Source organism: Podarcis liolepis (genome assembly GCF_965112155.1).
Source record: "Podarcis liolepis genome assembly, chromosome: 2".
Lineage (NCBI taxonomy): Eukaryota > Metazoa > Chordata > Lepidosauria > Squamata > Lacertidae > Podarcis > Podarcis liolepis.
In genome coordinates this window covers 69,496,272-69,519,436 of record NC_139555.1, presented here as the reverse complement: position 1 = coordinate 69,519,436, position 23,165 = coordinate 69,496,272, and the positions used below count along the sequence as shown (strand labels likewise).

Genomic DNA, 23,165 nt, shown 5'->3' with positions numbered 1-23,165 from the left:
GGACCATGCGGATGTGTGTGTACCTCAGTCACATGAGACATCTTCCTGGCAACAGCCAATGAAACGGCCTGCCTGGTTTTTGCAACACAAAGCAGCTGATTTATAAGATATCTAGCTAGGGGTAAAGAGGGGAAATGAGCAGAGAGGTGGAAGAGAGAGACAATTGGAGACTGGAGTTGGAACTGTGGTACATAATTGCCTGCTATAGCAACCAGCACCAGGCCGGGTGTGAAGGACCTGCAGTTGCTGCAGCTTTAGCTCCCTCTACAGGGCTCAACTTACCTCAGAAGCTGAGGCACATCATGGCGCTTCTTGTTTGCACTTACTTCTCAAGCTTATTTAGCAGATGTGCTCCACTCTTGCCTTTCTATTCTTTTCCAGGGGAGTAGACAGCTGCATTAGTCTCCTGCAGCAAAAGCAACATAGAGTCTTGTGTCACATTTAACTATTTATTATCATTTTATTTACTTTGACATTTATATCCCGCTTTTCTGAAAGGAGTTCAACGTGATGTACATTTTATTCTCACAACAACCCTGTAAGGTAGAGTTAGGCTGAGAGAGGCAGTGAATGGCTCCAGTTCACCCAGTGAGCTTCATGGCTGAACGGAGATTTGAACTTGGGTCTTCTAAACCCTAAGTCCAATACACTACCCTCTGTACCATACTGGCTCTCATCTAAGTTGTAGCTGATGAAATGACCTTTAGTCCGCAGAAGCCTATGCCATAATAAGGTTCTATAGATTTAATAAATAAAACAATAATAACATTCTTTTTGATACTGTTACTCTTCATTTTTTTCTATTCTTTGTAACTTACCTTTTCATTGAAAAAGCATAATTGAATTTATGATTTTCCATTTTGTTTGAGCCCCCCCCCCCAATAATAATGAATACAAAATATTCATGTAATTTACAAACTTTTGCAAAGCAGTAATGGTGTAACATAGAGAACTAAAAGTTAAAGGCAGTGGGAATTGGCTTGAAATATTATATCCCGAAGACATGCCAAGTAAGGAAAAAGGGTAAAGGACTCCTGAATGGTTAACTCCAGTCAAAAGCAACTGGTGGCTGGGGAAACCCAGCCAGCTGGGTGGGCTATAAATGATTTATTATTATTATTGTTAATTATTATTATTATTATTACTATGTGAGGCGCTAATCTCGCTTCAGGCTAAGGGAGCCAGCATTTGTCCACAGACAGCTTTCCAGGTCATATTGCCAGCATGACTAAACCGCTGCTGGCATATGCAGGACCATAATGAATGAATGAATGAATGAATGAATGAATGAATTTATTACGGTCATAGACCAGAAGGCAGGACCATAATGAGTGCCAGAGCACATGGAAACGCTGTTTACCTTCCTGCCACAGCGGTACCTATTTATCTACTTGCACTGGTATGCTTTTTGAACTGCTAGGTTGGCAGGAGCTGGGACAAAGCAATGGGAGCTCACTCTGTTGCGGGGATTCAAACCTCCAGTCTTCTGATCGGCAAGCCCAAGAGGCTCAGTGCTTTAGACCACAGTACCACCCACTCTCCAAGCCACATCTGTAGGAAAAAAAAGTAACATAAATAAATCCACATCAGTTTATTTTTCTCAAATAAGGGTTTGCCACTTACAATTATTATGAAACCACATGGAAAGAGGGGGAGATACATTTTCAAAAGTCAGTCCCTGGCCACAGTCTGCCCACCTGGGCCCTGGAAGTGGTGGCATTTCTTCATGTACAGAGTGCAGAGTCCTCTTGCACATTCCAGAGTGTCCATATAAGGGACCAGCCCTCACATACCACATAGCTTCTAAAATTATGGGCATTTTGTTAGGGAATGATAAGTAGCAATAATAATTGGTACAGAGTGCCTACATTCAGTTAGGGGAAAAAAGGAAATTGAACTAAATTGAAGGGGAGAAGATCAGACAGCATATACTAATGTGCTACAGTACTATGAAGTGAAAAACATTACCAATATAAAACATTACCAAAGGGTGGGAGGAAATGTTCTGGTGGTTAGTTTTGGACCCTGTCCCTGTTCATCTACATACTGATAGAATGGTATTATGGTGCTTTTTATTTCTCTCCTAATTCTGACACCTCAGGCGTCTTTGGTAAATTAGAACAGGGGGTGGGGGTGGGGAGCATAGCTACCCCAGCTTTACTACAGGAACTTAATACCATTCTGCAGCGTGCTTAGCATAGTAATTAATCTGGACCTGGACCCAATTAAGGATATATCTGCCTGCAGGGAATGTTCCAAGTGTCTAACACCCCAGCACTTTGCTCCAAAGTAGTTTTAAAACACTTTAAAAAAAACCATCTTCAATACAGTAATTCCTCCTGGCTCTACTTGTTATACATTTATGTATTTTCAGGGATCTGTTGGGGCAGTTGACTTTTATTTTTATTTATTGAATTTATATCCCATCCTTCCTCCCAAAGGAACCTAGTTCCATAGGTCAATTGTGCATTGTAAAGAATATGTGTTTTTCATATTTAATGTATGTGCTGCCTTTCTATGTCTTATGGAAATACATCCCATATTATCCCAGGGGATAAAATTGTGAATTGTAGATCCCAAGACATCTTTCACATCTCATTTATCATGCTGGAGATTTTGTGCTCATTACAGACATATTCTGTAAGTTAAAATCATTTTTATCTTGTATTTTGAATATTCTCCATCTTCAATTCTATCATTGCGGTAACTAGGAGTGAACTCAGGAGCTCATGTGAACAGCTGTTAAAGGATCATAGCCTTCTGTTTCTCTGCATAAATAAACCCAAGTTCCAAACAGTCTTCAAAGTTTTCTAATTAAAGGTAAATCCGCTGATTCTGGTATCAATTCCAACCACAATTTAAAGAGAGATAAAAATGTATGAGGGAAGTCCGCTCTCAACAACTATCATGTTCCAAGTTTGAATTCTGAATCTAATTTTAACAAACCTTTTTCTACAACCATGGAAATGAAGAAAGTCTCAGGAACTCTGCGTTAAGAGTTCTCATCAATCTCTAAGCATCTGCAAGACCTCAATGCCTTGTAAGCTCTTTCTCTCTCATTACTGAAGAAGGGAACCCACAGTGCCCATTAGATGACATTTCCACACACACTGGCTGTGGGTTTTAATCCTGGTAATCTATTTCCCCATTTTCTGTAGTCCTGTGTGGCACCTCTCTCTCTGCTAAGCAGCTGATTAAAAATGACTCGCTCTTACTGTGCTTGAGGATAAATTGTGGATCATCATTCAGACCTCACTAGTATACTGTGAGACACCACAGTTGTTACAGCCGCTATCTACAGCAACACCTGCTCATTTAGGGCATGTCTACACAGGACCTGTTAGTGATGGGTCCAGAAGGGCCATTTGGCCTGGGGCCTCCATCTCAAAGAGGGCCTCAAATTTAGTCATCTGTTAATAATATAAAATAAAAAAGGTTAGGTTTTGCAGCTTGATCAGACCAAAATGTGACATACTCTCACATCTTAGAACTATAAACTTAGGCAGGTAAGAAATGTGAGCCTGGAGTCTTGCTACTTCAGTTGCTAGTAGTAGTTTATCAGAAGAGCTAATGCACACAAGGTAGAATGGAATCACTTAGGATACAACTTAAACAGGATCTGCCACATCCCTATGGTCTTATCTACAAGTCTTTATGCTGAGAAGACAGCAGTGGGAGCTGTGCTGAGTGACCTATATATACATTATTGTGGGTCTGTTCTATACTGGTTGGGACGTGGGTGGCACTGTCGTCTGAACCACTCTTGGGCTTGCCAATTAGGAGGTTGGCAGTTCAAATCTGTGCGACAGGGTGAGCAGGTACTGCTGCGGCGGGAAGGTAAATGGCGTTTCCATGTGCTCTGGCACTCGTCACGATGTCCCTTTGCGCCAGAAGCGGTTTAGTCATGCTGGCGACATGACCTGGAAAGCTGTCTGTGGACAATGCTGTCTCCTTCAGACTGAAAAGCGAGATGAGCACCACACCCCATAGTCGTATTTGGCTGGACTTAACCGTCCAGGGGTCCTTTACCTTAAACATCAGTTGAGTAGTGCCCTATTTTAGAATAGTAATCATCATCCTCAATCACCACCCATCACTGCACAATAATTAGGTTAAAAAGAACCCTGCCCACAGGTTCTTGATCTGAGAAAGATAAGACTATTAGGAAAGCGATGGGGAAGGCAAGGCTAGGAGAACAGGTGGAGATCTCAGGCTTGGGGAGAAAACACACATTTCCAGATACTGTTCAAACACTTGCAAGGAGAGAGGGGTGCTAATGTGAGTAGGTGGGGAAAGATCAAGAGAGAGAATGGATGAAGTGTTAAATAGGATTACTCTGACCAACAAAAGAGTATCAAGAAAATAGAGAAGAGCAGGCAAATAGAGACAGGCTGAAGTACAGACAGATAAGAAGCCAAGAAAATAAGAGACTCCAAAGCAGAAAGCAATTTACCAATTGGCAAAACAGATTAAAGATGCAATCCTATACAGTGGGAATAAGTCCTAGAAAGACCTACAGTACAGCTTAAGAAGAGCTGTTTGGTACATCTCATTTCCAGTTCCTTACCCACCCGCTCCTGGCTGGGTTCAGCATTTCCAATTAATTGGTTGAGAAAGATACTGCCCAGAGAAACCCTAAAAGGAGAGCCAGCGTTGGTTTCAGACTAGCAAGCCTGTCCAAGTAATCAAAGGTTAAACGTAATCTAGTTATCTTTAGACAGAAATGGAATTTTGAAACACGAGGTTTGTGTAAAAACCCATTAAAATGAATACAACTAACACACAAAATTCAGATACAGTACAAATGTGCATTACTAGCTGTTATGGATGGGCAATGATTTTTCCGTTCCTCTTAGGAGTTCAAAATTTGTTCATAAGTATGCAACATTGGTCCACTTCTGCACAATGCTCTCTGCCCCATCAAAGATTATTCTGGCTGAATTTCTCTTAGCATAAACTGTGGGCTTGGGGTCCATAACCTTACAAATAAACGCTCATAGCCCAATAATTGTTGCATCTTAGCAATTTATTCATGTAATGGACACATTACCCTTCATCTTTTTATTGATTCTCGGTCATTCTCTCACTAGCAGGTTGTTCCAGGGGAGAGCAGAGATTATTAGTCTAAAATCGTGCCGTTGTGCAATGATGTGATGAACTAACTCCTGCTTTCCCAATGTCTCCCCACTTAATGTCAGCTAAGTTAATCTGCAGCTCTCTCAGATGTTATCAGCTTCATGCGCGGCGTATTTAATTAGCCTCCTGCTTTAAAAGCCAGCCCTGGGTGTCACTTAAAAGGTGCATCTATTACATAGTAGAGTGACAGAATGAATTATGAGCTCTCATTATGAAGCCAGTCTGGAGAAATTGGATTACTGAACTCTTAGCAATCAGTACCCTTTCGCCCTTTTCACTCCAGCTTTCAAGGAAAAGCCCAAAGCGCCATCTTCTGCTCACTAACTGGAACCAAAAATAATGTGAGCACTCAGCTCTGTCCGAGGGGAATTGCTAAGAGAGAGGCCTTATAAATTTAGATCTAGCTGCCTGTCCATCAGTTAAATCACTTACCCAGTCTGCTTGTGTGCACATGGCACATGCCAACCAGAAGTGCCCAAGCCTTCAACAAGCCGCCTAATAGTCAGTCAGAACAATGGGATGATAAAGCTGGCATTTTTGTTGTTGTTTAGTCATTTAGTCATGTCTGACTCTTCATGACCCCATGGACCAGACCATACCATGCACTCCTGTCTTCCACTGCCTCCCGTAGCTGACACTGATAAGTATGGTACCTGCAAGGGATGGGTGATGTATCATACCTTCCATCATTTCTCTGATGAAAATAGGGATGTCCCATTACATAATGATAATTTTACTATTTATACACCACACATTTTACTGGGTTGCCTCAGCCACTCTGGGCAGCTTCCACCATATATAAAAACATAATAAAACACTAAACATTAAAAAACCTTCCCTGCAGACAGCTCCAACATTTATCCAATGAAAACAGGGACATCCTAAGGAAAAGTGGGACATTCCAGGATCAAATAAGAAACAGGGGTGGCTACTCTAAATCAGGGGTGTCCCTGGAAAATAAGGACACTTGGAGGATCTGATATATTGATATATCGTCCCAAACTGGTTTGAAGTCCATACTGTGATATCAGTTTCATAATTTTTTGACCTGGCAATATATCACAAATCATGGTGTGTGGGTGGATGTGGGTGTGTATTATGCAAAACTCACAATGTGGGGGAAACCGTGAAGCCAGCCTCTACAAAGCTCCATCCTGATTTCAGATATTGTGATATATTGGTATAATGTGATGTTTAGTTGGTGATATATCACGATCTTGAAAACCAGATATCACCCAGCCCTACTACTGTACCTGCAGAGGTCAGAATGCATGCAAATTGAATTGTCCTTGACAAAGTGACCTTTCTCCCTTTCCCAATTTAACACACATTTCAAAACCTCCTTGGGCAGGGCAGTGGAGAGAGAAGGCCACCTAATACATCCTTTCTCAAGGCCACCTGGTACCTCCTCTCTGGGTCTGCTTCTGTAAGCAGGATCCTCACTTGCCTATGCTGCTGTCCTCCGTGGAAAGCCTTTAAAGGTATGATGTGTGCTTCAGGTGTACCTCAACCAACTGAAATCAGCATGCTTTGGTCAGCCTAATTTTGCATATGAACATGTTGCAAATCACACAAAGCAATATCCATTTCAGAAAACACCTCAGACAGGGTTCTAAATAACTGTACATTTCTGTAACTACGTAGTTACCTATATATAGCTCCTAGTAGCCATAGACCATTTATGTACCCATAGAGATCCAGGTTAATGTAGGAGATTTGACAATTGCTGATTTAAAAGATATCAGAACATTTCCCCAGCATGATAATCAAAGTGCGAGTCTGATTGCATCACGATAATCAATGCTCTCATTTTATGGCGCTGACTTCTGACCCCAATGCACACCTCTGTGAGATCATTATGGCATTAACTTAGAACCCTTATGACAGAGACTAGAGTGTGAGAAGGGAGGGTATGTGTGTGGAAAACTGTAATATTAATTCTCCCATCTCTGTGGAGACATTCAGAGTGGCGAGAGGTTGCAAAAGAAACCCGTGCTCTGTTTTTTTGGAGAGCGTATTATATGCAGGAAGCTTTTTAAAGAGTAGCAGGAAGAAAGAGCTTTGCAAAGAAACAAAACAAGTTCTTTCCAGTAATATGGGTTTTCTGGAAACCTCTGAATTACTCAATACAATTTAAAGGAATTTTCAGTTTGGACTAGAAAATTTCCTGATGCATTAGACTCTAGGGCCTACAGAGTGATCTAATTAAGCATGCCCGTTTTTACTTATATTTAGTAAATAAGGCTATAAACTTGGAATGACCAAGCTTGCATAAATTTATTTGCAACAGGCATCTATCCATTGTTACTAATTCAGGCTGCTTACAATGTCCAATTTTTGGAAAAGGCCCTTTTTCCGCTCTGGGCACTGCCAGACACCCTGTTTATTGAGCATTCATCCTGGTATGATTGCTGAGCAATTAGACAACGTCGCAGTTTAATGAGCATTTGCTCAGATTTGTTTGTGGAGAGGCTAGATGTGACATCAAAGCAAGTGTTTTCTCACACATTCCACAGTATTTTGCCCTCAATTTCCTTATTGCACAACAAACCTGCAATAGGGAAAGATAATACTTTTTTGGAAGACCTGCCAATCAACTTTAATTGCACATCCTGAATTTACTAGTATGTGAATCCCTCCTGAAAAGAGTGTCTGCATAGAAGCGCCCTATGTCTTGTTTATTTCTTTTGTGAGGTCAGAAACGGAATACACTTTTGCACCGCTAGGGGTCTCCTGCAGCACTCTTGGAGTAGCCTCCAGCAGACACTGGTGGACCACAACTCCCAGCATCCCCTGCTGCAGGACTTACTGCCCAACTGGATGAGAAGTGTAGTCCAGCCAGAGACTATGGACTCTTAACTCACACAGAAGTAAACAGCAACTGCAAGTGATAGACTAGGCATAGTGCAGGGAAATCCCAGCAGTGCAGGTAAAGGTAAAGGTACTGGGGTTGCGGTGCTCATCCCACTCTATAGGCAGAGGGAGCCAGGGTTTGTCCACAGACAGCTTCCGGGTCATGTGGCCAGCATGACTAAGCTGCTTCTGGCGAACCAGAGCAATGCATGGAAACACCGTTTATCTTCCTGCCAGAGTGATACCTATTTATCTACTTGCACTTTGATGTGCTTTCAAACTGCTAGGTTGGCAAGAGCAGGGACTGAACAATGGGAGCTCACCCCATTGTGGGGATTTGAACCGCCGACCTTCTGATCGGCAAGCACGAAAACAGATATTTTCACTACCATCAAGTCATTTCCATGGGAGGCCATGTAAACACCCCCAGCAAAAAACCCACAAATGCAGAATAAACTACACCTACATACCCACAAAAACCATACATGAGATATAGTTACTGAATCCCTCTTTTATCTCTAAATTCTTCACAAATTGTCATTTCTATTTTATTAGATGATATCAGAACATTTACTTCAGAGCTTCTACCCATACCGATCTATATGGTTTTGGAATTTATCTGCCTCAGCCTGGATTATTTGTAAAATCAATAAAATAAAACCATACCAAAAAATAATAATTCATGGTACAACTAAAACCCTGTTTGGCTGTACATTCCACTAAAATTAATGAATCTTTTGAGTAGCATGGTTAGATTTGGGCTGTATGTGTAATAACAAGACTAGGATCATCCTGGTTTATAATGCAATCCCATGTATGTCTAAAGGTAAAGGTAAAGGGACCCCTGACCATTAGGTCATCACGGACGACTCTGGGTTGCGATGCTCATCTTGCTTTATTGGCCAAGGATCCGGCATACAGCTTCTGGGTCATGTGGCCAGCATGACTAGGTCGCTTCTGGTGAACCAGAGAAGCACAGAAACGCCGCTTACCTTTCCACTGGAGCAGTACCTATTTATCTACTTACACTTCATGCTTTAGAACTGCTAGGTTGGCAGGAGCAGGGACTGAGCAACGGGAGCTCACCCAGTCACGGCCGACCTTCTGACCGGCAAGCCCTAGGCTCTGTGGTTTAACCCACAGCACCACCCGCGTCCCATGTATGTCTACTCAGAAAGAAATCCTACTAAATCCATGGGATTTACTCCCAGGAAAGTATCATAGGATTACAGCTTCAAAGCACCAAGTGTTTCATAGAATACCAGATTTATTCAACGATTATGTGCAATATAATCAATAATGCTAAAGAACATCTTATGGGTGTGCATCTGCTGGACAGGAAAACACCGTGTTGATCATCCATCAATCACTTGTCAGTAAGCAAAAACCAGCGGGGGTTTTGGTATTTTTTTTAGGTTTCTAGGATTGCAAAGGAATAGGAGCCAGAACTTTAGGCCCATTCCGACTGCACATTCATGTTGTACAAATACCTATTTTCCTTATATCTAGGAAATGCAAGGAAATAAATACCAAGGTATTGCACCATTTTTTACCTAGACGTAGGTAGGATAAACATACTCTAATCTGCTCCCTAAATCGCGGAACGGGTGCGTAGTTCAAACTCCTGCATGCCATGCAGCGGTCAGCAAACCTTTTTAGCAGGGGGCCGGAGCACTGTCCCTCAGACCTTGTGGGGGGCCGGACTATATTTGGGAGGGGATGAATGAATTCCTATGCCCCACAAATAACCCAGAGATGCATTTTAAATAAAAGGACACATTCTCTTCATGTAAAAACACGCAGATTCCCGGACTGTCCGCAGGCCGGATTGAGAAGGCGATTGGGCTGCATCCGGCCCCCGGGCCTTAGGTTGCCTACCCCTGCTAGAGAAACAACACTCATCCTGCCGGAGAGCGATGCGGAGGAAGAACCATCGGCGGGCTCGGAATTTATCTCCCTCGCGCCTCCTCCAGGCTGTCACTTCTCGGCCAATCAGGGTCCAGGAGTTCCAGGCCTCCAGTTTTCATTAGTCGAAGGTCGCGTGAAGGAGCCGAGCTGCGTCCTCCAATAGGGTTGCGGGGCTGCGTCGCGCGCGAGCCGAGGAGCGAGGCTTGGCTTTGGTTGGTCGGCGCTTGCGTCTGCGGGAAGATGGCGGCGACTGCAGCGGCGCCAGCGGTTGTGGCCGGGTCCACCAGTGCGGATTTCTCCGACCTGCGCGGGATCAAGAAGCAGCTGCTGGACGTGGCTGAGCGGAGCCGGGAGCGCGGCCTGCAGCACAGCGGGAAGTGGTGAGGAGGCCGCGGCGGATAAAGGGCTGCGCGTGCTCTCCGCCGAGTCGCGGGAGGGCTGCGTGCAGGGTCTCCAGCAAAACGGGGGCTCCTCAGGCTGCAAGCGGCGCTCTGGGGCGACGGAATGCTGTCGCCGTAGGGAAGGGCGAGGAATAAAAGACCTCGGCAGCCTGCGCGCCGCTTGCTAACTCTTGGGCATGGCCAGGTGTCATCCGGCTATTGCACAGCTAAATTGTAGTAGGGGGCTGGCTGGCTATTTTTGGGGAACGCCGTTTTGCTAGTTACTAAGGTTGCTGAAGTATTATGGCTTATGATGGGTCTGTACACAATGGGCACATTGAAGTGCCAGCTATATCGGGCTGCAGGCCGCCTGCCATGTGAGGATGTATGGGCATGCTGGATTTACATATAGGCTAAACAAGCTATAGCTTAGGGCCCTACTCTCTTGAGGGCCCCCAAAAAAATTAAATTAAAAAAACACTGGATGTACATTTCCAAAATACAAGCTAAAAAACAAATAAAATAAAACCTACATATAGCAACAGTGTTTTGTGTTGTGTATGGAACTATTAGGTCCATAAAGTACCATATAGCATATATTCAACACAAAAAGCAGCAACAATTTGTTGTTGACAAAGGACAGCTGGACATATAAAAGGCCCCATTACCTTCAGTAGCTTAAGGCCTCATCAAACCTAAACCCGGCCCTGTGTATGGGAAGTCTGTGCATGCTATTGTGCATGTTGGGGAACCTTAGTCCTGGGGGCCAAGTGCAGCTCATCAAGCTGCTGTGTCCTGCTCTTGAAACTGCCTGCTGGCTATGGCTCTTCCCCAGGCTACACACTACCATGGCCCTCCTCTATGTCCTCAAGGGTTTTTGCCTGGATGCAGTGAGCCTGGAAACATAGGAGGCTGCCTGTTGTACAAAGGTGAGAATCACATCAGTTGTGCCTCCCACTCTTTGCCTCTACACACGCACACCCACACACACTCCAGCATCATGCTGCCCCCGGAAAGTTGCGTATGAGGGAAAATGGCCCTTGTAAAGAAAAAGGTTCCCTTCCCCTGTTGTATGTAATGAGTACAGTGGTACCTCTGGTTACGTACTTAATTTGTTCTGGAGGTCCGTTCTTAACCTGAAACCGTTCTTAACCTGAGGTACCGCTTTAGCTAATGGGGCCTCCCACTGCCGCCGTGCAATTACTGTTCTCATCCTGAGGTAATTTTCTTAACCCAAGGTACTACTTCCGGGTTAGCGGAGTCTGTAATCTGAAGTGTTTGTAACCCGAAGCATTTGTAAGCTGAGGTACCACTGTATTTTGAGCCAGACTGGCAGAAAGTTGTGTTTTTTAAGCTGCAGTGGGCTTTCTTGTTGTAGGGCCTCAGAGCTGGCTTTTGCCCTGGACCCTCTGCCCTTTAATGAGCTGCCTCCTGCACCTGAACTCACAGAGGTACGTACGGGAGGAGGGCTCGTTTTTGCAACACATAAAACGGATGAGGCTGCTCTGATGTAGTATCCTAGAAAACCATAACTTTAAAAAGTTGTGGCAATTGAAAACAGTAATGCTTAGAAAAAAGACAAGCAGGCTCCATTTGCAAGTCAGTTTGCATTTCTAATCCACTTGAAGTCTTTACTTCTTTAAGGAAGGGATGAGAGAGGTGCACATTTATTTAATGCTCAGTTCTTTGTAGCTGAGCTGGAGGGAATCATAGAATCATAGAGTTGGAAGAGACCACAAGGGCCATCGAGTCCAACCCCCTGCCAAGCAGGAAACACCATCAGAGCACTCCTGACATATGGTTGTCAAGCCTCTGCTTAAAGACCTCCAAAGAAGGAGACTCCACCACACTCCTTGGCAGCAAATTCCACTGTCGAACAGCTCTTACTGTCAGGAAGTTCTTCCTAATGTTTAGGTGGAATCTTCTTTCTTGTAGTTTGGATCCATTGCTCCGTGTCCGCTTCTCTGGAGCAGCAGAAAACAACCTTTCTCCCTCCTCTATATGACATTTTATATATTTGAACATGGCTATCATATCACCCCTTAACCTCCTCTTCTCCAGGCTAAACATGCCCAGCTCCCTTAGCCATTCCTCATAAGGCATCGTTTCCAGGCCTTTGACCATTTTGGTTGCCCTCCTCTGGACACGTTCCAGTTTGTCAGTGTCCTTCTTGAACTGTGGTGCCCAGAGCTGGACACAGTACTTCAGGTGAGGTCTGACCAGAGCAGAATACAGTGGCACTATTACTTCCCTTGATCTAGATGCTATATTCCTATTGATGCAGCCCAGAATTGCATTGGCTTTTTTAGCTGCCGCGTCACACTGTTGGCTCATGTCAAGTTTGTGGTCAACCAAGACTCCTAGATCCTTTTCACATGTACTGCTCTCAAGCCAGGTGTCACCCATCTTGTATTTGTGCCTCTCATTTTTTTTGCCCAAGTGCAATACTTTACATTTCTCCCTGTTAAAGTTCATCTTGTTTGTTTTGGCCCAGTTCTCTAATCTGTCAAGGTCGTTTTGAAGTGTGATCCTGTCCCCTGGGGTGTTAGCCACCCCTCCCAGTTTGGTGTCATCTGCAAATTTGATCAGTATGCCCTTGAGTCCATCATCCAAGTCGTTGATAAAGATGTTGAATAAGACTGGGCCCAAGACAGAACCCTGTGGCACCCCACTAGTCACTCTTCTAAAGAGTGACTGCAATCCAAAGATTAGAGGACCCTTGGTTCCCAATATTGCTTCTAGGAGTGCTAGGGTCACTTGCCAGGCAAACAATTTTTAATGCAACCAGTTTGCTTTCTTAGGATTCCTTCTATTTAGCTTGTGTGGGCTTAATCCCTCCCCATTTGCTCTCTTGTCATCAAGGCTTAAAATATCATAAAATTAAACTGATTTTCTATTATTCTCAGAGAAGCTCATACTGTATTAGAGAATAGGAATTTGGTCAACCAGACGTTATTTGAGAACTGCTGTTTTCAACTCTGTATTTTGTCCTTCAGTGGAAACCAAAAGCAAGAAAAGCATTTGCTTTTGTTACTTGACAGAAGAAGGTGTCTAAGGAATTCATTACATTGGAATTCATTTTTTAAATTTCTTGTCCTTAGGAAGATGCTCGTGACTTGGACGCTTACACCCTTGCAAAATCTTACTTTGATCTGAAAGAGTATGACAGGGCTGCTTACTTCCTCCGGGGCTGCAAGAGCCAGAAGGCCTATTTCCTATATATGTACTCCAGATACCTGGTGAGTTAATAAGATAAATCAATTCCCATTCCTTGATTTCCTCCCTCTCTTCATAAAGATTATGTGATATATTTAGAAAGTGAAGTTTTATTCTTTTTGCTTCTAGTAGCTGGACCCATGTCATGTCTAAGAGAACATCTCATGATAGCAAATTGCTGGTTCTTAAAATTCTTTTAAAAATCTGTTTGTTTGCAGTCAGGTGAAAAAAAGAAGGATGATGAGACAGTGGATAGTCTGGGTAAGAAACTAACTTTCTCCAGTTTGGCATTTGATGCTTGATTTACAGTTTCCAAGACTACAAATTATTTTTCTTTAACTATTGTTTGATTTTTTAAAAAAGAAAATGCAAAACATGAGCAAAATTTAACTGCTAAATTAACTTCTCTTTCCCCATCATACATTGTTCTGTATTTGAGCTAGTTTAAAGCAGTAGCCCTCAAAACATTTTGCAATAGTACCACCCTTTGCTTTAAACAAAACTTTGGCAGAATCTTTGCAGTACAATATTTAAAAATGGTTTTATAAACATGTATTTCTAATGGTACCAAATAATAGATTACTCTGTTTACAGGTCCTTTGGAAAAGGGGCAAGTGAAGAATGAAGTTCTAAGAGAGCTACGGGTAGAGCTTAGCAAGAAACGCAAAGCCAGAGAGCTGGATGGATTTGGTCTTTATCTGTAAGCACTGAAGTGATGCACTAATGACATATTGTAGGGAATAGCCATAAGTTTACATCCAAGGACACGGGTGGCACTGTGGGTTAAACCATAGAACCTAGGACTTGCCGATCAGAAGGTTGGCGGTTCGAATCCCTGCAACAGGGTGAGCTCCTGTTGCTCGGTCCCTGCTCCTGCCAACCTAGCAGTTCGAAAGCATATCAAAGTGCAAGTAGATAAATAGGTACCGCTCCGGTGGGAAGGTAAATGGCATTTCCATGTGCTGCTCTGGTTCGCCAGAAGCGGCTTAGTCATGCTGGCCACATGACCCGGAAGCTATACGCCGGCTCCCTCGGCCAATAAAGCGAGATGAGCGCCGCAACCCCAGAGTCGGTCGCGACTGGACCTAATGGTCAGGGGCCCCTTTACCTATGAAGTTGGGATTGTGAAATGAATAGGGATTCTTGTCTGTTTGTGTGCTTGCAATTCACCATGCAAAATGTCAGACTAGGGTATGGGGATGGCATAGGCTCTTGCCCTACCAGTGTTTCTCTTACCCGTTCTCTGTATCCCCCTAGGTATGGAGTTGTGTTGCGTAAGCTGGACCTGGTGAAAGAGGCCATTGATGTGTTTGTTGAAGCTACCCATGTTTTGCCATTGCACTGGGGGGCCTGGCTGGAGCTTTGTAACTTGATCACAGACAAAGAAATGGTAATTTGTGGGATTCTCAGGTGCAGGTGTGTGATGATTGCTGCCCTGGATTTCTTTGGGAGGAAAGACAGGATATAAATTCAGATCTGGCCACTATTTTCTGGTACAATTTGATCCATGAACAATCATGAGGTCGATACTGTGTTTGGTGGTTTTTCTGATTTGGAATACTTGAATTTGCCAGCAAATCTTAAGTAATTCAGTAGCACTTGGAGGTGTTAGCATTCTTTCCATTGAGTGGGTGGAGAGAACCGAGCCCATGTTGTAACCTTTTCTGCAGTTCTTGGGGGCTGCTGTAGACAGCTTCTCTAAATGTGTTCCTCTTTGTTTGTGGTTGTTGCCAGCTGAAGTTCCTGTCCTTGCCAGATACCTGGATAAAGGAGTTCTTCCTGGCACACATCTACACAGAGCTGCAGCTGATAGATGAGGCCTTACAGAAGTACCAGAGTCTTATTGATGCAGGATTTTCAAAGAGCACCTACATTATCTCTCAGATTGCAGTGGCCTATCACAATATCAGAGGTCAGTGAATCCTTCCAGATTTGGGCCTTCTTGTATTTTGTTTCCTGCGTTTTTTCCCTGAGTGCCTGCCTTTCTCTTTCCTCAGATATTGATAAAGCTTTGTCCATCTTCAATGAACTAAGAAAACAAGACCCTTACAGGATAGAAAATATGGACACCTTCTCTAATCTGCTCTATGTCAGGGTGCGTACTTTTTTTCTCAATCTGAAATACGTTATAGGTTGAGTAGTGGGTGGTGTGGGCAGGATGGAGTTGCTTAGCAGGCTTCCCAAAGGCATGTTACAGAAAGGGAGAGTGGGAGGGAGCAGGGAGCTTGGCACAGTGGGAGGAGCATTGGATTGGGTGAGCTGTCTGTCTGTATTCTGCTGAGTTCCCTGCTGCCTGACATCTTGGTAACTGGCAGCGATGCATTGCATTGGGGAGCCAGGTAGGAAGTCACTAATAATAATAATAATAATAATAATAATAATAATAATTTATTATTTATACCCCGCCCATCTGGCTGGGTTTCCCCAGCCACTCTGGGCGGCTTCCAAAAGAATATTAAAATACTATGATACATCAAACTATGATACACTTGCTGTACTACCATGCTGGCCATTGCTGCATATGACCCTACCTCAACCTTAAATTGCTCGCAATCCTTCAATTTGTATAGAGAACTTTTCTGTCTATATCTCTTAAACTTACTCATGTTTTCTTAGCGGTAAACCCCAGTAGGGAAATTTGGTCTGTAAGGAAATAACAGCATTGCACTATCAAGTGAAAGTATATAACGGCAAACAGAATCAGGAAACATTTGCTACAGGGAGATGTTCCAGTTGTCTTGAACCAGCTTGTGAAGTTATTCTGGATATTGTATGAAATTGCCAAGTCTTTGGTAGTCCCTGTTGCTGATGACTTCCAAACATCCCAAGATTTGTTGTTCTCATTGGATTCTCCTAGTTCAGACAACCTAGTGACTGATTTTGTGGCTTGAAATGCTGTTCCTTCTTTCTTTTCATGCACTGGTGTTAGAAGAGTGTGTTTCCATCCCTGCAGTTCCACCCCCACCCACTGGATCCTGTCCTTAAGCTTACCACTTTCCTTTATCCCACTAGAGTATGAAGCCTGAACTGAGCTATTTGGCCCACAACCTATGTGAGATTGACAAGTACCGTGTGGAGACCTGCTGTGTGATTGGTGAGAGACCTTGCTTGCCTGAAGAGGGATGGGAGGAAGCTGCAGGACATGATCCTCTTTCACATGGAAGAGTGTTAGCAGAGTTGTTGTTTCCCAGGCCCTGGCTGCTCTCTGCTCACTTTTCATTGTGCTTTTGCCATAGGGAACTACTATAGTTTGCGCTCACAGCATGAAAAAGCAGCTCTCTACTTCCAGAGAGCGTTGAAGCTGAATCCTCGATACCTTGGCGCGTGGACCCTCATGGGACATGAATATATGGAAATGAAAAACACATCAGCAGCCATTCAGGCATATAGGTGCGTCTGCAGATGCCTTCCAAAAAAGAAGGCTTACTTCTGGTTTCCACCTAGGGTGGGGAGTATTTTAACAAGATCTTTTTCTATTGTTGTTACTCTCCCAATTGATTCTACTTGTGCCTTTCTTTTTTAACAAATGCAGACTGTTATGATCTTACCTCCGTTTGTGCTGTATACCTGTATACTCTGCATACTCTTTCAAAGAATTCCTGTGGCTTTCTCTCTTCTAGACATGCCATAGAAGTGAATAAAAGAGACTACAGAGCGTGGTACGGATTGGGGCAAACATATGAGATCCTCAAGATGCCCTTTTACTGTCTCTATTACTATCGGCGGGCCCATCAGCTCAGGTAAAACTGCCCAGTATAAATACTGTCTTTGTGTCTAACTCTTTTTAGTAGCTGCCATTATCAGTGTATGGAGTCAGCTTGCTGTAAATGAAATAGGGATGCGCATTGCCATGGCTGCCCTGCAAATTACAAAATCTAATGTTTCAGTGCAGATTGACCAGAGGCAGGGGATCTTACATGTCATTTAAAAGATAATCTGATCTTTACTTTTGCAAAAAAATAATGAGAATTTGGCATTTAATATAGCTCCCCGTATCTCTCCATTGCTCCCAGACTCTTCCTACTCTACAGTTAAAGGAAGGGTGCATGGGACAATCCAAATTTTAAAACTCAATTTTGAAATCATAACAAGTCCCAACAGCTGGGTTTTAAGTGTTTGATTTTAGTCTCTTCTTTTGGGATGTTGACAAAAAAAAGACTGTTGTGCTACTAGATTTAAAAGTGAGGCTTAGTGCTCATTGGGTTTTAGGTAGCTTTAGAAGTCTGAGCTTGTTCGGTCTTTTTGTGAGCCAGCTGATAGTTTCATGTTTTTCACAGGCCCAATGATTCCCGTATGCTGGTAGCTCTTGGAGAATGTTACGAGAAATTGAATCAGCTAGTGGAAGCCAAAAAGGTAGGGCGGGACATGGATTTGCATTTGAGCAGCAGCAGTGGGGATTATCCTGAACCAGATAAAGGAAATGCTAGTGTATTTCTGCTGTGCTGTTTTGTCATAACAATTGAATTGCCTCTGTCCATTCATTGCCTCTTGAGAATGGACTGGTGAATGTAGGTTATGTAGCTGGAACATAGGTACTGGGGGAAAGTGCTAAAAATTGAGCAGTTTCCAGAACTGAGCTTTTATTCTGTTTGCACTTTTCTTCCATGTAGTAATAGCAATCAGATCTTCAGATGGCATTATTTCTTCATCCTCTGTTAGAAAAAAAGAGGGAAATATTGTCCAAAACTTGGAGCTAGGTTTATTGGAGTTATCACTCCTATAGTCTTGTATTATGTTACTTCTGATATGCTTCATACTTTTCATTCATCTCTGCTAGGCAGGATAGTAGGCAATATCACCTCTGACTCTGGACTAGACAGTTTTGCATTTGTTGTTTTTTTCTTGACAGTGTTATTGGAGAGCCTATGCTGTTGGAGATGTGGAAAAAATGGCACTGGTGAAACTGGCAAAGTAAGTAGTAGTTTTATATTGCTTTTCTTGGATAGATTGGCAAAACCTCCTTATCTGACCACTGCCTTTTGGACTGAAATATTAGTCTGCAGACTTTATGATGTGGATGTTTCCTGTCTTTCTGCATAGCTCCTAGTCCTTGTGATCCCAGGAAATTATTTAGGGGAAGTACTCCAGATTATCTTTGACCTTTATGGCAGCAATATTCTGGATAACTACTAGTGGTTTTTCCATAGTTCTTGGTATCGGCATGTGCTCTTGGTGCGTCACACAGTGTGCGTTCATACAGGTACTGGCAATAATTAAATGGCTACACATAAACTAAGTATAAAAAGTATTTTGTAATGTATATCAAGATAAATATAAAACTAAAATTGCTACAGAATGGAAATGGGATGTTTGCCTACCTTGATGAAAATGACCCCTGGGAAATACCTGTGAGTGACAGGCGCAGAGATTAAGACATTGCTTAATGTCTTTCCCCCCATAAATGCAGCTCACATTTGATAGGCTACCTAGGCTTACTCCAAAGCATGTCATTTGTTATTAGGATAATCCCATCAACTACATATTGAATACTTATAGTGGACAAGAGGTAGCTTCTTCTATTATAGTGGTGGTCTTATCCTTTAAGCAAGAACACTTTTGCCTTTTTTTCTTCTTTCCCAGGCTTCATGAACAGTTGAATGAATCGGAGCAAGCTGCTCAGTGCTATATCAAATACATACAAGATATCTATTCTTGTGGGGTGAGTCAGTTCCAAATGATTTTGGGAATGAAAGAGTGAAGGATATACAGAGTGGATAAAAACAGCTGTTGTTGTTTTTTAAAAAAGAAAAACATTGTATTTAAATTGGATTTTTTAAATAAAAAGTTGTAAATACTCAGTTTCTCCCAGGTTAATACTAAATCTTGATATAAGAAATGAATTTACCCTGAACCAAACCATAAATACCTTTATTCCATTCTAGGAGATAGTGGAGCACCTGGAAGTAAGCACTGCCTTCCGCTACCTGGCTCAATATTATTTCAAGTGTAAACTCTGGGATGAAGCCTCAGCCTGTGCCCAGAAATGCTGTGCATTCAATGACGTGAGTACCCAACACATCATCTGTGGACTTCTTCACTGGGTCCAATTCCTGCTTCTACCCACAGTGCCACCACTGAGACCCCTCTTGGGTATGGCTATAATGGTTTGAGGCCACACATGTGTTAAGTCATACACAGGATTTTGAAAGAACCTAAAAGAGAGACTGAAAGCCCAACTCTTTTCTAGAACAACAATCTAAATCCTTCAGGATTGTCAGAGAGCTCACCCATCTACCTCTAATAATAGAACCAATCAATAATACACCAGATCATGACAAGAGCTGTGTGAAAAACAAGTAAAGAAATCTGCTAAAAAGTTTTCATTCCTTGTGGAAATGGAGGTAGCTACCGTATTTTTCGCTCTATAACACGCACCCGACCATAACACGCACGTAGTTTTTAGAGGAGGAAAATCCGTAGGCATGCCACCCGTAGGCATTCCCTCCATAACATGCACAGACATTTCCCCTTACTTTCTAGGAGGAAAAAAGTGATTGTTATGGTGTAAAAAATACGGTAGTTTTTGCCTGGTAAGAAATGTGTTGCTAGTTACATGGATAAAACATGAAAATGTGCAGATATGTGCTTGCAGGTCACCCAAAAACATCTTAGTGGGCTTTATATGGCCTGCAGGTTAGCTTGCCCATGAAATAGATAAAGAGAAAGCATGAACAGGAAGTAAAGTATTTAGAATCCTGTTGATGAGTTGGTTTGGCATGGGGAATCCTTTTGGCACAGCAGGCCAGATGTTCCCCACCCCATTGGGCCAACCTTGACAGGTGGGTGGCATCGTAATATCAGATGATTGACAGGTGGGTTGCCCTACCTCACCTGTCAAAGTTTCATTGTTCAGCACTTCCCAAATGCTTGACAGCCAGCTTTCTTAAAGGGAAACTTGGTTGTGCAGCTGACAAAGCCATGTCTCTACCTTCTCCACACCTGATGTCACATAGGACACTGGGTATGGGACAGGTGGGCATGGTTTAGAGAAAACAGATTTGCAGGCCAAATTTGGCACATGGGCCAGATGTTCCCCACCCCAGAGTTAGGGATTTGGAGTATCTAAAGGCTCACTAGATCTGACATGCAATTCAGAATGGCTGATCTTTGCACAGGAACACCCATGTGCCCCCTTTCTAGTTATTGCACTGTGTTTGCTCTTTGCTCATGCAACTTCATTTCTCTTCCAGACAAGAGAAGAAGGGAAGGCCCTCTTGCGGCAAATCTTACAGTTACGAAATCAAGGGGAGACCTCGTCCACAGAGATTGCCACACCTTTCTTGCTTCCTTCTTCACTATCTGCCAATAACACTCCAACACGCCGTGTGTCACCCCTGAACTTGTCCAATATTACACCTTAAAGTGTGCCTGCCCCTCTGGGCTGATGTGAACTGCAAATGTAATCCAGCTGGAGCCTGGGTTTTCCTTCCAATACTGCCTCTCTAAGGAGAGTTCTGTATCCAGTGATGCCTTCCTAGAAGGGCTGATAACTCATTGTTGAAGATAGTTACATTGCGGGCATCAAAGGCTGGCGGCACCATATTTCATAGTGAGTGACTGAATCCATTCTACTCCTGTTATGCCTCTCCTTTCTAGCGTGACATCTTGGTGTAAGAAGGGATTCCAAAGTCACTTTCCTCCATTGATATCAATTGGAGTTGCTTCTCTGTCATGTTCATGGCATTCCTTGTAATGTCTTGCTGGCTACCAGTGTGTTATCTTTTGGAGGAGAAATGGTGCTGCCTCGCTCTTATTTCATGATGGAAAAAATGTCCTTGCAGCAGTTGGTCCCTTGTCCTTTTGGTTTTAGTTATTTTTCGAGCAAATTCGCTGTGTTAGATTAGCCGGCTGGTAAAAGGAGCCAGTGGAGAGAGCAAAGGGACTGCCGTTTGTCTAGCACAAATGTAGAGACATGGGTGAAAAATGTAGTAATTCATATTCCATCATTTCCCTTACTAATGCAGCAGCCGATGGTGTTGTGTAGCCTGGTAACAATGAAGTGGTGGGACTTCTGTGTGTTCATTAAGACAAGAGTGCAGTGTTGACATAGCTTATCCATATATATGGGCTCTAGAAGTATCCACCACTATTTGAGTGGCAAAACTCATCCACATATTTTTGTTGCCCAGGAACACAACATAACTGTTCAGTAGAAAAAAACCTATTGCTTAGTTCTTTGAACTAGAAGCAGGGATGCAGTTTTGTTGAATATGATCCTATGACAAAATAATGGTTGTGATCTATTCTCAATGTGACTTAGCAGAAAAAACTAAGTGGTAAAGAATAACAATGGTATGATTTTCTTCAGCTGACATGAGAATTCAGGTATGCAAACTTGACTTGTCTACAGTTGAGCAGGTAATGGTATCAAGCAAGCTTGAATTCTGCTTCCACTATTAAATTGTTTTTACTACACATTCTTGTCATTTATGTTAGTAAAACACAGAACTTTGACTTCTGTTGTACAGCACAGATGTTGGGGCTAGACCACTCACATTTTGTTAATTTTTATCTTATCTAGAGATCCTTGCAGGCAGGGTTTCATACAGAGCCCTCATTTTATCATCACAATTGGTGGTGGTGGTGGGTAGGCTAAGAGAGACTGATTCATAGTCGGTGAGCTACAAACTTGGGCCCAGATCTGTCCCGTCAAATTCAAACATTCAATGCCACCCCTGCCATTGGGCAGTGTCACAGCTGATTTTAGATGCCATGAAAGGACTGTAAATAAATTTATTTTTAATGTATTTTTACTCCTGGGGAAAAGCAGTTGTGGGATTTTCTATCTTGTGTGCCAAATTACCTTGGCTTAGGCAGCAAAATATCTTGGTTCAGCTCTGCCAGCACTGTACTAACTTAGCTTATATCCTAGATAGCCTTGCTTAGCACTGAAAACCAATGATAATGGAGGCTAACATTTTTCACGTTAATGCAGTTATTAATCCACTGCATCCCAATCTGCACGATACTTGCAATATATGCAAAACAAAACCCAGACACCATGTAAATAAGGATTCTGCCTATTTAGGGTATTATAGGTTGTAAAAATTGTATAGAGGTTTGGTGTAAATCATATATAATTTTAATTATTGACCCTCCAGAACCACACCTGCTGTGCCACTGCCTAAGTAACAGTTAAGTCTCTAGGGTAATTTCCTGGTGAGTGGCTTTTAGAAAATGTAGTACACATAATTTGCTCTACTGTGTATGTTATCAGTATCTAATAGTATATGCCTTGATTTCAGCTTTGTAGAAGACTAAATATAGGAAAATTACAATACTTTACCACCTCTAAGAATCAGTTTAAACCGGGTATTTTTAGAGTAGACATCTTGCCCTGATGTCAGTATGTGATGCCTGCAACAAGTTTCTCACCACTGCTGTAGAATTATAGCCATGATTTAAAACTACAACCTTAATAAAACATAGGAGTCCTTTCTATTTGTGCCCTCAGTCAAGAACCAGAATTAGCAGGCCAGACTTTGTAACAGATGTAGTTATATCTGTCTTGTTGGTTTGGAATAGTTTGCACTGCTCATAATTGTCTTAAGGCTGGGAATCCAATATAGCATCAGTTAAGTACTTTTATTTATACTAAGAGTAGTACTATTGGAAAAAATAGTCTGTTCTTCTACCCACTCCCAAGGAGCTAGATTCCCTTTGTCCAGAAAT

General features: G+C 42.7%; 1 protein-coding gene and 1 long non-coding RNA gene across 4 annotated transcripts in view; one reads left to right on the top strand and one right to left on the bottom strand.

Annotated features, from left to right (window-relative positions):
- LOC310699917 overlaps positions 1-9,973 on the bottom strand; it is a 31,682-nt gene extending 21,709 nt beyond the window's left edge. For all 3 annotated transcript variants that reach the window (XR_014522298.1, XR_014522299.1, XR_014522300.1), the window contains exons 1-3: positions 9,868-9,973; positions 5,569-5,789; positions 283-406 (exon numbers count right to left, since the gene is read on the bottom strand). This is a non-coding gene — a long non-coding RNA (uncharacterized lncRNA). The remainder of the gene's footprint in view (positions 1-282; positions 407-5,568; positions 5,790-9,867) is intronic.
- Positions 9,974-10,060: 87 nt separating this feature from the next.
- Positions 10,061-21,908, top strand: CDC23 (cell division cycle 23). The gene is made up of 16 exons (XM_083488408.1): positions 10,061-10,277; positions 11,656-11,728; positions 13,379-13,516; positions 13,712-13,754; positions 14,088-14,193; positions 14,751-14,883; positions 15,228-15,405; positions 15,491-15,588; positions 16,506-16,587; positions 16,730-16,883; positions 17,114-17,233; positions 17,771-17,846; positions 18,343-18,404; positions 19,074-19,152; positions 19,376-19,495; positions 20,684-21,908. Exons 1-16 carry the CDS (start codon positions 10,138-10,140, stop codon positions 20,852-20,854), a joined length of 1,773 nt encoding a protein of 590 aa, XP_083344534.1. The 5' UTR covers positions 10,061-10,137; the 3' UTR covers positions 20,855-21,908.
- The last annotated feature ends 1,257 nt before the right edge of the window (positions 21,909-23,165 follow it).